The 13,621-nt window shown below is 39.7% G+C and overlaps 1 protein-coding gene across 2 annotated transcripts in view; it reads left to right on the top strand.

Annotated features, from left to right (window-relative positions):
- dpydb (dihydropyrimidine dehydrogenase b) overlaps nucleotides 1-7,938 on the top strand; it is a 31,484-nt gene extending 23,546 nt beyond the window's left edge. The window contains exons 25-26 of one of the 2 annotated variants that reach the window (XM_076079655.1): nucleotides 14-218; nucleotides 6,606-7,938. In XM_076079655.1, coding sequence (XP_075935770.1) covers nucleotides 14-178 — 165 coding nt within the window. In that variant the 3' untranslated portion in view covers nucleotides 179-218; nucleotides 6,606-7,938. Of the gene's footprint in view, nucleotides 1-13; nucleotides 4,202-6,605 lie in introns of those variants that run through there. The other variant, XM_076079647.1, reaches the window with a different exon arrangement.
- The last annotated feature ends 5,683 nt before the right edge of the window (nucleotides 7,939-13,621 follow it).

Raw genomic sequence — 13,621 nt, 5'->3', positions numbered from 1 at the left:
ACTGTCTTCACAGGCCATAACATTCGACCCAGAGACCCACCTTCCCAGTGTGACTGACAACTGCACCGGCTGCACTCTGTGCCTCAGCGTCTGTCCAATCATAGACTGCATCAAGATGGTTACCATGGAAAAACCCTATAAACCCAACAGGGGTGTGCCCGTCAGTCCTGTCTACTGAAGGGAGAGACGAACCAACACTGTCCACCTATTTAATAATGGTAATCAGACGTTATGAAGTTGGGTTTTATGATCAGATTAATCTGCCTCATGAGGTTTGACACATTGTATGTGTCCCATTAACTCATAGGACCCTAGCCCTATTTTTAGGCCTCTGCTCGAAAATTGCATAGCCATACTCAAGAGAGTCCTGAGCTCTAACTACAAGGTCTATTTTAATCATTTTGATGCTAGAATACTGGTAACACTTGTGAGATGTGTTGAATTGTGTAAATATTGTGTATATGTTACTGGTTAATAACTGATACACTTATGGCACAGCTCAAATTGAAAAATTTCTAGGTTCGCCTGAAAAAAAGCACTTGTATTGAACATTTTTTTTTTTTAAATAATGCAGCTGCAAGCCTAAAAACACGCCAGTCATAGAACAACACGTTTTACATGTCCCCACAACATATTTTACTTCGATTGAGTGGAGCAGGCCAGCATAAATGGTCATAAAAATCAAAATTTTGATTTTCGGAACCAGCTGTTGCATTGCTGTATACTAGTTTTATATACTATATAACTAAATATTAACTATATATTCACTTTTCTTATTACTAAGAGTGTTCAATAATCCTATTAAATCAGTTTGACACCATTTTGAATAATTTTGAGCAGTTATGATGTGTCATATCTGTCATTCATAACAATAAATGGCTCATAATGTGTGTCTATGTGACCCTGGTAAGGCCGATTTACTTGTGTGAGACATTTTTAGATGCGGGATAGTCCAACGGGAGCCATGCAGGGGTGTTTGATCGTATCCGGGTCTGTTTACTGACTAAAAATCGCAAAATGCTGGGCGAAGCCCCCTCTCTACATGGATTGCTCCACCCCACAGAATCGTCTGCCATTTTGTGATTCATTCCGCCAGCGCATTGATCTCACTCACAGACATGCAGCAGAACATGTAATGGCGGGCATAGCTATGCAGAAATCGGCTCGAATAAATCCGTTTTTCATCGTCAAAACCGTCAAAACGTAAGTTTTTTTTACCCAATTATTTTTCTCGTGACCTGCGGCTGATGTTGGCATACATACCCATAACTTTTGAACGGTTTGAAAGAGAGTAATTTGGACGCCGCTGTGCGTTTCCGGGTCGAATCGTGCCCCTCCTGCATGTGTTCATCCGCCATGTGCGATCAGTGCTCCGTGATGAGAGAGCCATAGAGAGAGCATAGGTCGTCGATTTTTGGCCAAAATTGTGGCAAATCTTCTAGATATCTTCCAGATATGATATTAGTTCATGTATAATTGTGTTTGCAGTGTTTACAATGGCTGGTATGATGATGTTGCTCGGACTTTTCCCGTTAATTCGATATTTAATATGTCTGGAGCAATAATCATATTTCTTTATGAAAAATGCTTTCTACGACACGCTGAATGCTGCACACTCTAAAACAGCCCCCCGTGGGGGGCTCTCGGGTCCTATAATGTAAATCACTTGGAAGAGTTCAAAAGTGATAGAAAAATTACATCTTATGTGTTTATCTGCTTGATGGAGAGTAATAGGTGGAGTTCATGAGAAACTAGAAAATGCATTTCCTGCTGAAAATGCGTTGGAATGCTGAAAGCTGAAATGAATCTCAAAAACATTGCTGAAAATAGATATCCAATTTTAAAAAAATTGCAAAAAGCTTAATAATTCAAAAAGTTGAAAGATTATAAATATGAAGTCATATGTAGCTGAAAGTATGAAGAAGGCTTTCAAAGTTGAAGAAGTTTAACAGGATTTGAAGATTTTCTCCATAGAGATCCCATTCAAAAGAAAATTGCAAATAGCTTAATATTTCAAAGAATTTAATGATTATAAATATGAAAAGAGCTGAATATTTTGATTTTCGAACGGTTTCTGTGGCTTAAAAAATGTCAACAGTAGTGATATTTGTAGTAGTACTGGAAGTTGTAGTTGTAGTAGAAGTATTATTAGTAGTAGAAGTATTACTGGCATTAGAATAAGTACTAGTTAACGTTTAAATACAGTTAATCCATAGGGCTTTTATTTTGAAAGGGTGGGGCTGGGTGGGGGAGAGAGGAGGAGGAGACAGAATCAGAAAGTATGAAACACACATACAGAGGTTATTAAATGACAGGCTTCATCACAAGCATTCCAGTTAGAATTCACTCTGTGGGGCTTTTATTTTGAAATGGGGTGTGTGTGGGGGGGGGGGGTGGACTTATAATGTTAGATAAACACAAGCAGGTTATTAAATGTCAGGCTTCATCGTAAGCATTTCAGTTTGAATTCATTCTGTGGGGCTTTTATTTTAAAATGGAGTGGGGGGAGGGGAGTCCTGTAAAAAGCTGTAAGACCTGAATGACTGTATGAGAGACACACAGAGAGAGAGAGACATACAGAGATAGAGGGAGAGAGACATACAGAGAGAGAGAGAGAGAGAGGAGTGCGTGTGTCTGTGAGTCTGTGTGTTTATCAACATCACTAATGAGCTTGATCAGAAACACCTGTGTCCTTGCAGCCTTTTCATGGAGATTAAACAGGGAAACACCTCTCAAACAAATCCTCAAAACTCCCATAACCGTAGCTCCTATTGCTCCGATATTAATAAATGAGAGGAAGGATGAGTTGAAGAACAGATCCTGTAAAAATTGTGTCTGTAGTGTAAAAAATGTGGCTGAACTGGCAATCTAGAAATGGGGTACCGTGTTCCGTGGAAGATGTTTTTGAAGCAAAATTTAACATTGGTCTCTATGGAGCAGAAAGTTGGTTTTCCTCTCAATTACAGGCTTCTGTGTCAAATGTGTAAATCTGTGGGATTCCACAGTCATTTGTCTACGACAAGGACAAGATTAGCTACTTCTACATCCAGAAATTATGCATGAAGAGTGAAGATTGTGGACACAGTGGCAAAAGACAAATGTTTTTTTCACAAGAATCTCAAGCTGCTCTTCACTCTAGCGGTGACATCACGCACTCTAAGCTGCGCAATACACACCCATTATAAAAGCAGAAAAGGGCTGAAAAAATCATAAAAGTTAAACTGCTGCAGTTCAAAAAGTATAAAAGATATCAAAAAGCTGAATAATGCGGCAATAGATCAGGGTTTTCTCAACATTTTAAAGTTTAAATGGTGTCTGTAGCTGAAAGTATGAGGAAGTAGAAGGATTTGAAAGTTGAAGAGGATTTGAACATTTTCTCCATAGAAACCCATTCAAAAAAAAAATTGCAAAAAGCTTAATAATTCATAAAGTTTAAAGGTTAGAAATATGAAAAGTCATAGCACCCCTCTGCTGAAAGAGCTGAACATTTTGATAGTTGAACGGTTTCTGTAGCTTAAAATATGAAGGAGCAGAAGAGTTTCAAAAAGCGTACGGAAGAAATATAAAATAAAGAAGAATAAAGAAACAGGATAACAATAGTTGGAATGCTTAACAGCATTCCAACAATAAAGAAACAGGATAACAATAGTTGGAATGCTTAACAGCATTCCAACAATTATGATTTTAAGAAATGCCAACCTTTTTTAGATCAGGATTCACAATTCATCAAAATGAATTTGTCAAATATTTAATTGTAATTCTGACACGAATAATTGTGAATTCAGCTTTATTGTTATCCCTCTGTAAACACTGAAAATTTCAAATTAAACGTGAATGTGTGTACTGTATGTTAATGTACTAGTGTGAAAATAAATCTTTGATATGGTCTAATTATTAAAATAAAAGTGTTCTAATACAGCAAAGCATCTGAACACTGGAGCACAAACTAACATACACACACTGTATGAACTCTTACATATCTTACCGTGGATCAAACTGTGATGAATCTCATAGACTTAGTAATTATATTGTACTGACTGGTCTGGTGGAATAAGTATTCATTTACCTTGATTAAAAATGACCAATGCCCCAATGAACAAATACCCTGTGGGTAAATATCCGCATTTAAAACTAAAGTTCATAAATATTATCAGCTGAATGTACTTAATGTACCATAATAAAGTATTACAAGTAAAATAAATTGTTGATGAATTGTGTTATTTCCAGTGTTGGAATGGTAATATATTGACTTGCGAATTGTCATTTTATGTTACTTTATATTTCTGCTACAATCAGAATGAAATATTCTATATTTGCATATATAGAGTCAATAACATATGTGCATATATGTGTGTTATATTACACATTACAACATTAAACTGCTGGGCACCACTCTTGAATAGGAAACTTTGTAAAGGCTTTACAACGTGTAATACATGACTTTATTAATATGTATTCAATCATTTAGACTTAATAACATTATGTCGGAATTGCATGCGTTGCAGCACCAGCATCGGGATCTGTTAGCAAAATTGCATATGTTGCAGCCAGGGTAGGAAATTTACATATTTTTTAGGGGGCAATTTTTGCCCCCACTGAAAAATTGGGGGCACTTTTTGAAACTTGTGAAATAACATTTAACCTTTGTTCAAAATAATAAATATACTTATTTAGGCTTACAGTATATGAGCAATTGTCATCAAATGGCAATAATAAGACTATTAGGCAGTAGTCTAGAGATTCAAAGTGTTTTCTTAGATTTTTTGAGCAAAAAACAAACAGAAAACATAAATCAGACAATCATATTCAATTTTATTCTTATTTCTTTGTGGTTATTTATTGTTATTACATTTTTTAAACAACTATTAACAATTAAGTCAACGATGCCTTGATTACATATACATCAGTCATTGTATGGAATTATTGAGAAAAATATTTTTGTAGCACCTCAAATATTGTGATATTACCCATTTTTGTCCTGAACTTATGCATTAGTCATTGTGTGGAATTTTTGAGAAAAGCATTTTTATAGCACCTTAAAAATTTCAAAAATGTGCCATTTGAAGATACAAATTCAGTTCAGAGTTTTTGCTTAGTAAAATATCTTATCTTATTCTGAAAACCGGATGTTGTCTCACGTTAATCTTTCCGCTAACTTTGCAAAGTCCTTGGCTCGCTCCCGATCTGCGCCGTTTGAATACGTTTACCGTGAATTTCAGCATATAGGTGCACTAAAGTGTAAGTGTCTGCTGAGTTGACCGCAGTCTCGCAGTCACAGGTCTGATTAAGAAGCGCTCCATTTATTTATTTGTTTAGAACGTTCGGTTCTTCACGCAACATCAGTCAAGGCGAAAATCAAAAACATTCTATGGCAACTGGACCGGGTCATATAGGCTACGATGTTTTTGACAAGTTCATTAAATTATCCTTATTATTAGAGGAAATTATGGGGGTATTTTTTATTATATAATTATATTTCTTAGGGGCAGTTTTGCCCTTTGCCCTCGTGCATTTCCGACGCTGGTTGTAGCACCAGCATCGGGATCAGGGGGTCCGCGGCCCCTAGGGGGTCCGGAATTTTTGGTTGATTAGACAATTAAAAAAAAAAAATATATATATATATTTTTTTTTCTCTAAAGATGAATCTGTCCATTATTTTAATAGGTCAGTATTGTATGCAAGATAACAGGTATGTTTATGCATGGCAGTGGCACTAATAGGCCATCACTAATTTTTCGTTTCCACAATTATGTAAAAACATCAATCTGAATAGCTTGTATGCATGACTATCATGCAATTAACAGACAATGTTGATATTGCCATTGGTATCAGCTGACAAGGTGTGTTTATAAATGGCAGTGGCACGGCCACCCTCCTCACTGTACCTTGCACATGTTTAAAATAAAAACATGAATATATGAACCTGTGTATTATTTGAATAGCTTAGTATTGAATGCACAATAAAGAGGTATACACGGTACTAGGCCCATTTAATATAAAACACAATTTTATACTATATATATATATAGTCGGGGGTCCCTGCTCCATCTCTCTATCAGTTTGGGGGTCCTTGGCCTGAAAAACGTTGAAGACCCCTGATCTAGAGAATCGTTTTGTGTGAAATACAATGGAAATAAATGGATAGTTTAGACTCCTACCGGAGGAAAAATACCTCTAGAGAGTCGTGTTAGAATAGCAAAGGAACCCTTCACGGTATTATGTTGAAATGTAAGATACTTCCTACCATCATTATTATATACCAATCAAATATCAGAGGAATCAGTCAGTGTTGTAGGCTCAGGAGTTATGAGATATGATATATGAGTTATCGTTATAAGAACTCTCCCTCAGAGATCTCTAATCTAATCTGTAATCAGCAGTTGTCATCCTGCTCTGACACTTCTTCCTCCTCTTCCTCCCTGGGTGCTAAAAAGGATATCATTGGCCTGTTGTATGTTCATTGTTATATTAGTAATGTATTATTATACTATATAACAATATCTAATATTATAATAATAATAATATTTTGTTGTTGTGGTGTTACTCTACAAGTGTATTTCAGCTACATTTGAATTTACCGCCTTTATATGTCAACTTTTCAACAGGAGGATGCCTGCAGTCCAAACCCCCTTCCTGGCTTCGAAAGGTTGGAAAAGTTCGGCTCTGCTCTGCTGGAGGTTAGCCTGACAGAGGACAAGCTGACTCTCACCACTGAGCAGAGGAACACGGTCCTTGAAGCCTGGAATGCAGTGGAGGAGCACGACAAGCAGCCGCAGCAGTTCAACCAGCTGTACAGAACACACTGGGCATCACCCTCTACTGCCACACACAGAGGGACCATCTTGTTGATGCTGCTGTGATCCAGAGGCTAAAGATGGCTAAGCGCTACGCACCAGCTCAACAAGACATCAGTGCTCAACAGGCCCATGGCTGGTGAAACTGCTGTGGTCTCACCTCAAGGGTCTCGCAGCACTCCTGAGAAGGGCACCTTCTTGAAGGCCTATGAGAGGATCCAGCATCGGATTCTGGCGGAGGATCCAATCCTCTGCAAAGCAGGCATTCCGCTCCCTAAAATAAACATGAAGACAGTACGGGACTTCATCCAACGTCAAGAGCGCCTTCTTAATCTGCATGCCACCAAACAGCCCTCCAATGTAACGAAAACCACCTCCATCTCATCTGCTGACCTCCCTCCAGCACCACACCAGCCGGCAGTCCTCCCTCCACCACTCTACTCTCTGATGGAGTATGTGCCCACACCCAGCACGGCAGGGACTAAAGTGTTGAAGGGAAGGACAGACATAATCATGCCACTCTCCCGGCCTCAACCACCACTGCCACTTGTGCTACCGGCAGTTAGAAACACCTCTGCCACCTCTACCATCAGCAGACCTGTGCCCTCCCTCTCTGCATCCACAGCAACCGCTGAGACTGCTGGCCCCTCCACACGGCCATACTGCCTGCTCCTCCTCCTACATCAGTCCCTGCTACTCTGCCCACAATGTCTGCTCCTCATGAGTTAAGCCCACCGTCCTGGGCCAGAGCTACGCAGTACAAGCTAAAGAGTCTGGAACAGCCCTCTGCAGTAGGAGTGAAGGTGTCACGAGTGCAGAATCTCCCTGTCTGTACATGCTGTGGCCAACCGACCCAGGGACAAAAAGTACAACAGAAAGGCTTTCTGGCCTGTAAAAATGATGTCAACATCAAAAGGTCTGGACAACACAGTGTACGACAGCTACGAACACTTCACTTCTGTTGTGGACAAGGTGGAGCGATGAGCTGTAGACACCCTGTATATATGTGTAAATACTCATGCATTGTAAATAGTTTAGATCTTCATGTACATATTGTAGTCTTCTATTTTATGACTGCACTGTTTTTTCTGATTGTTCTCCATTTCATGCACTGTATTCAATAAAGTGTTAAGTGTTACAGTAACATCGAGTTGTGGAATATCAATTAATGAATGCAACAACAGGGGTGCGTTTGTTTTCATCAACAACAGGGACACGGATATATAGAGTTCCAGATTACTTGCATGTCAGTGCACATGCCTATATTACAATGATATCAGATCATTTTGCAATAGAAACATTAAACAGCCTCAGAAAATATAAAACTACTTCTAATTAGCCTCCCAGGTGTCATAAGGGAATTTAAAAAGACAGTGACAAACGGCATTCTCTCACATGTATAATTTTGATTTGGAATAAGATGCATTTTATTGAAAAAAGACCTGAATAATTGACATGAATTATGTAGCATTATGTAGACACAAATGTACTTGAGATTCTCTATTTATAGCACCATTCTATTATAGCTTCAACAGGTATCACAATAAATAGCTAATTACAATCTGAAATGGACAATTTTACACACATGGAATCAATCCAGATGATGACAACTGTGTGCAACATCTACTTTGAAAGGAGGTGAGGCGTGTGCTAGACTCCTCCTGTGGACTCCTTCATATTCCACACGTGGGAATCTTGTGTGCATATTTTTCTCTCCTGTAAACACAAAGAAAGTCTTAAAGATCTTTAGGTATGAAGGGACACATCTAGCAGCTGGTGGACCAATGTGCAGATTTCTATTTCCAGATCTTGTGTATTGTGGTACATGTATGACAATAATCATGAAAGAAGTCATTGTGATACACAAACTAACATGTGCTTGGAGTAAATAGTTGTACATGATTCTGCTGAAGATACCACAGTTTGACAAGATCAGGGAGCAAATATCCATTCTACATTTATTGATGCCACCAATATAAATTGACCACTTGATGGCGACATTACACATTCTTCAATTAACGCAGACTTTACGCAGGCTTTGACCGCTGGGGGCGCAAATGTTTCACTTTCGCACAGTAGACTGTCGGCCAATAACGTTTCGGGAGATTGCACTACGGTACAGCTCATCCCCCCCTACCGAAGGAACCCTTCAGAGAAGTGTATAGAGGGGTGAAATCACACTACAATAGGAAACCCTATTGTAGTGTGGAGTCCAAAGCTTATGCAAGAGAGCAAAAGTTGAACTGAAAACAGAGCGAAATGTCATTGCTTATATTCAGGTCTCCGCTGAAAGCGGAAGTAGGAGGCGCCTGCCTCTAGCGCGTGGCCGTGTAAGCGGGGACGAGCTCTGCTGAGTATGAGAGCAGCGAAGGTGGAGGCTGACCATATTTGGGTTGTCAGTGTTTCCTGCCTCTAGGAGCGAGCTCTGCGGTGGAGGAGCAGCAAAGGTGGGGGCTGACTGTGTTTGGGTGGTCAGTGTTTTCATATAATGACCGGCGCAGCCGTCAGCACTATCATAGTTTGAGCTGCACTTCACAAACAATTTAAGGGTTGACTCATTTAAAAAAGCACTATAAAAAGACTTGATGAAAGTTGCAACCCGAACAACAATAAGGCTACAAACAACCCATAATGCAACACTCTCTGTAGGAGACGTTCTTTCCATCCAAAAATAAAATGATGCTGTTGTTAATGATACATTATTGTCTATATTGACTACAGTATTTTTTTTCCGTTCTGTGTGTGCTCACATGCAAAGATACTAAAGAAGAAAACAATGATACTTGTCTGCTGAATTAGTAATCGTTTAATCTATTCGTTGGACCAATAGATATTTAGCCAGTTCTAATATTTAGTGGTGTGTATTGTTAAAGTAATGACAGCATTAACCTGCTAAGGGGCCCGGGGACAAAACTGTGCTGCTGGGCCCCTATTATCCACCAATTTTCCATTTTCAATCAAATTAGCACAAAGCAGTTGATACATAATAAGCTGAGCTAACGAGCCGTTGCTCTGTTTGTCCGATTGGTGTTCCAGTCTTCGTTAAAGGAGCACTCCACTGACATTTATTCTACAAGGTGGTCTAACTAAAGACACTATTAGGTTGCATTATGGGAAATGTTAGATCCAGCTTTTTGAAACTTGACCCAATGAGCAGTGCAGCACTAAATGTTGGAATACCCCTTTATATCCAACACACTTTTGTGGGCACAAAATACAATAGAAACATTCTCAATTTACAGTTTTTCTTCTACCTCATCTTTTAAAACCAAACCAAGTGGCTTATTTACATGAATGTTTCTTTCTGTGTCTTAGGGGACACGACTCCGTCTGTGGAGCATGTCAGCACATAAGAACACCTCAGACCTCACCACCCAAACATTACATTTTACTCAGCTAAAAATCCTCTCAACAGATAGAGCGGCTGGAATGCTAATAATTTAAAAATTGTATCTCATTTGAGGAATCTAGTCTAATTCTGGGCTCAAACTCACTCAAACAAACGAGTGATCTTGCCCCAGAAGCCCCCGATCTCTGTAAATGTGAATGGCTAAGACTTCATGCGCAATACCAATGCTCTGTAATTAGATAATCTAAAACAAATGTGGTCATTATTAAAGTCATAAAGTCCATCTGTGCTTTACCTGCTATCACATGTCCAAATGTCTGCTGTGAAAACGGTGACCCATGTCTGGTCTCTTCACACTTGATAACAATCATGATTTCTTGATTACTAATCAGTTCTGAATAAATCCCAGAGGTGTAGTTGAAGGCACGAGTCAGGGCAAATATTAGATACAATATTTGACTCTTGTTCAAACACCAACTGTAGCAGCGGGAGTATCTTGAGCAGTGCAGCAGTCTCATTATTCAATTTATGTATTTAATTAGCATTAGCTGGGTGACCTGAGGGAATAATTGGATCATGACAAGTTAGGCGATAGCTGTTACGGTTGGTTATTCTGGACCCATACGCAGACACCGGGACGACAGGGTAGGTGAAATAAAAGGTTTTATTTGTATTTATTTAGTTTGTGGAGCCGGTGGAACATGCAGGTAGGAAGGTGAGGCGGTGTGAGTGGCGGCGGCTGGGCGGGGATGTGGCACAGGAATCTTGAGGCAGAGGGAAAACACAAGTTAGTTGCAAATCGAGAAAACGAAGTTAATTAACTCTAAGAAGAGGTAAAAGCTCAGAGGGACCGAGGCTGTAGCTACCACTGAGCTGACGAAACAATCTGGCGATGAGACTGAAGGAAGCCGGGGTACTTGAGCTGTCGGTGATGATGGTCTTGTTGGCAGGTGTGGAGATGAGCCCAGGTGCCGGATGATTGAAGCCGCGCCCACACACACACACACAAAGAACAGAGGGGAGACGCCGAGACGAGCTGAGGTCACAGCGGACAGTGGCAGGGGGTGTACCTGGTTGTTTGATGTCAGAGCAGATGGGGGGGTGAAAACCTGCTGTACAACACATTCAGGTCGTCAGAAAGTTGGTGATTCTTCACAGTGTAGGGGGATGGTCTCCTGTAGTTGGTGAGGTCCTACAGGCCTCTACACTGACGCAGGGTCGTTGGCTGAAAAGCTGTTTTCCCACTTTTAAGTGTAGCTCCTCTTTGCTACCCTGATTTCTGGTCTGGTTGTCCAGGATCCTGTCCCCACTTCTGTAGGCCTCCTCCTTGACCTGACAAAGCTGCCTGAGTTTTGCAGTAAACCAGGGTTTATTGTTGTTGTATGTGCAGAAGGTTTTAGTCAGCTTTGTCCTCACATTGATTGCTGTAGCACGAGATCAACCCCTTTCATTTGTAATATGAAAGGGGCTGGCTTTCAGTTGTTGTTTAACTAAGGAGGAACAGCCCATTGTTTGTTACATGATTTGCATGTGATTTGCAGAACCCCAACGAAAAGGTGCTGTTATCAGACAAACTGCCACTACCAATGAGACTTCCCAACAAGGTGAACCTACCACGTAAGTATATTTTCTATGGAATCAAAGACATTTTAGTGAGTGTATTTGTTATCTTTTAGCTTCGGTTTGTTTGTCTGTTTGCTCGATTTTTATAAAACTTGGAAACTAAGTGGAAGGGTGTAGCATTGGTCAAAGGAAAAACCCACTCAAATTTGGAGCAGAACCTAATTATTGGGCAAATGCATGTGTTGCCCTCCCGTCAGTGTATGATGGTGGTCCGCACCAAATAACAGCAGACGCCTTGATTACATAGTTTCTTCCAGTCATACTCACTTATAATTAACATTCTCTTACAGCTGTGGGACCAAATGAAATGGACTACAAATATGGGTACTACAAATGAAGTGGACTACAAATGAAGTGAACTACAAATATGTGTACTGCAAATGGAGTGGACTACAAATATGGGTACTACAAATGGAGTGGACTACAAATATGGATACTACAATGTGTTTGAGTGGGGATCACTATGGGTTACTTGAAATTCAACACTTCAACTGACTGAATTTCTTTTGAGACAATTCTCCCAAGGTTTGATTTAGTTGACACTGAGAAGGTTACTATGCAACGATTACTGTAGTAACCTCAGCTGACACGAAACAAGACTGGATTAACTGTACAAGAGATACAACTCAACATATCAGGTCAGATCAACTTCTTTAATAATGTTCAGTAAATTGGTTTTGTTACTTAAGAGCTGTCTGTTTTTCTTTAAATTTCAAAAGAAATCATTGTCCAGTTAGATTTAGCCAAAAAGGCTTTGCTGATTGAGAGAGCTCTCAAAGAATTTGAGGCAATGATGATTATGTTGCTAGAAATGGTTCAGAGTCAGAAATGGCCGTAAACATGCACGGACATTACAGCAAGAACTGACAGCTTTGGAATGCCACCAGGTACACGTGTATGATACTATCATTACAGTCTAGCAATAATGTGAGTTAATCTAAATGAGCTTTGGCTTCCTACATGAATAAACACAAAGCTTAATTTATTTAGTAAAACCTTAGTAAAACAAACCTGATCTTACAGTAGTTTATTTTAAATGAAAATCAGGGTAAACTATTAGAAATATGGGAAAAATCCAAAGTTAATGATATTTAGTTTGGGGAAATAACGTGAGACTGGGCGGAGGTGACGTGTTGTAGTCCTCACAATCAGGAGGGAAGTTGTCGGGGAAAGAAAGGCTTGCTCCACGTGGTCGAAAAAACGCTTGCTCTCCACATAAAGCTGAAATTTGGCATCTAACGCTGTATAAGCACTGAAATGGTAAGGTTATTAAATACTTGTTACACTTACTGATAGTCGATTCAACATGTGGTTATTTATACCGTCGATGAACCAGCTACACTGTTAGCATAGGCTGTTAGCATGGGCTGTGTATTGCTGAACGATGTTATTAAATTATTCTATTCTTTTCATGACAGCGTAACCCAGCTCTTTAATGACTGACTTTTGTAGTCCGGCTAAAGTTCATTCCGTCAAACGGAGAGTTTGATTACAACATGCATGTTACGCTCATCCGACGAACAGGTCTCCAGAAGCTTCTAAAATTCAACGTCTGTAGCAGTTGTATCAAAATCTTTATGTAGTCAACAACATATTGGGCTTATTTTCTGTGCCTTCATTTTGGATTTGAGTGGGTACGTTTGTGGGTACGTTTGCTCAAAAGATGTGTTCTTTGTCTCGGAGTGGCGCTTCATATTCCCGCTTTTAATAATCACCACGGTCTCTGAACATTCCAGACATACTGGTTTTAAACTGCCCGTAGGAAGAATGATCAAACAAGTCTGTTCATTCTTGGTTGAAGACTCTGGTCTCTCTGTCCACGTTTCTCTTTTTGGAGAACGCCATGTGAAATAAC

This window comes from Anarhichas minor, unplaced genomic scaffold (assembly GCF_050575085.1).
Source record: "Anarhichas minor isolate MPS153535 unplaced genomic scaffold, ASM5057508v1 ptg000006l, whole genome shotgun sequence".
NCBI classification, from domain to species: Eukaryota; Metazoa; Chordata; class Actinopteri; order Perciformes; family Anarhichadidae; genus Anarhichas; species Anarhichas minor.
This window is presented reverse-complemented; position numbering and strand designations above follow the sequence as displayed.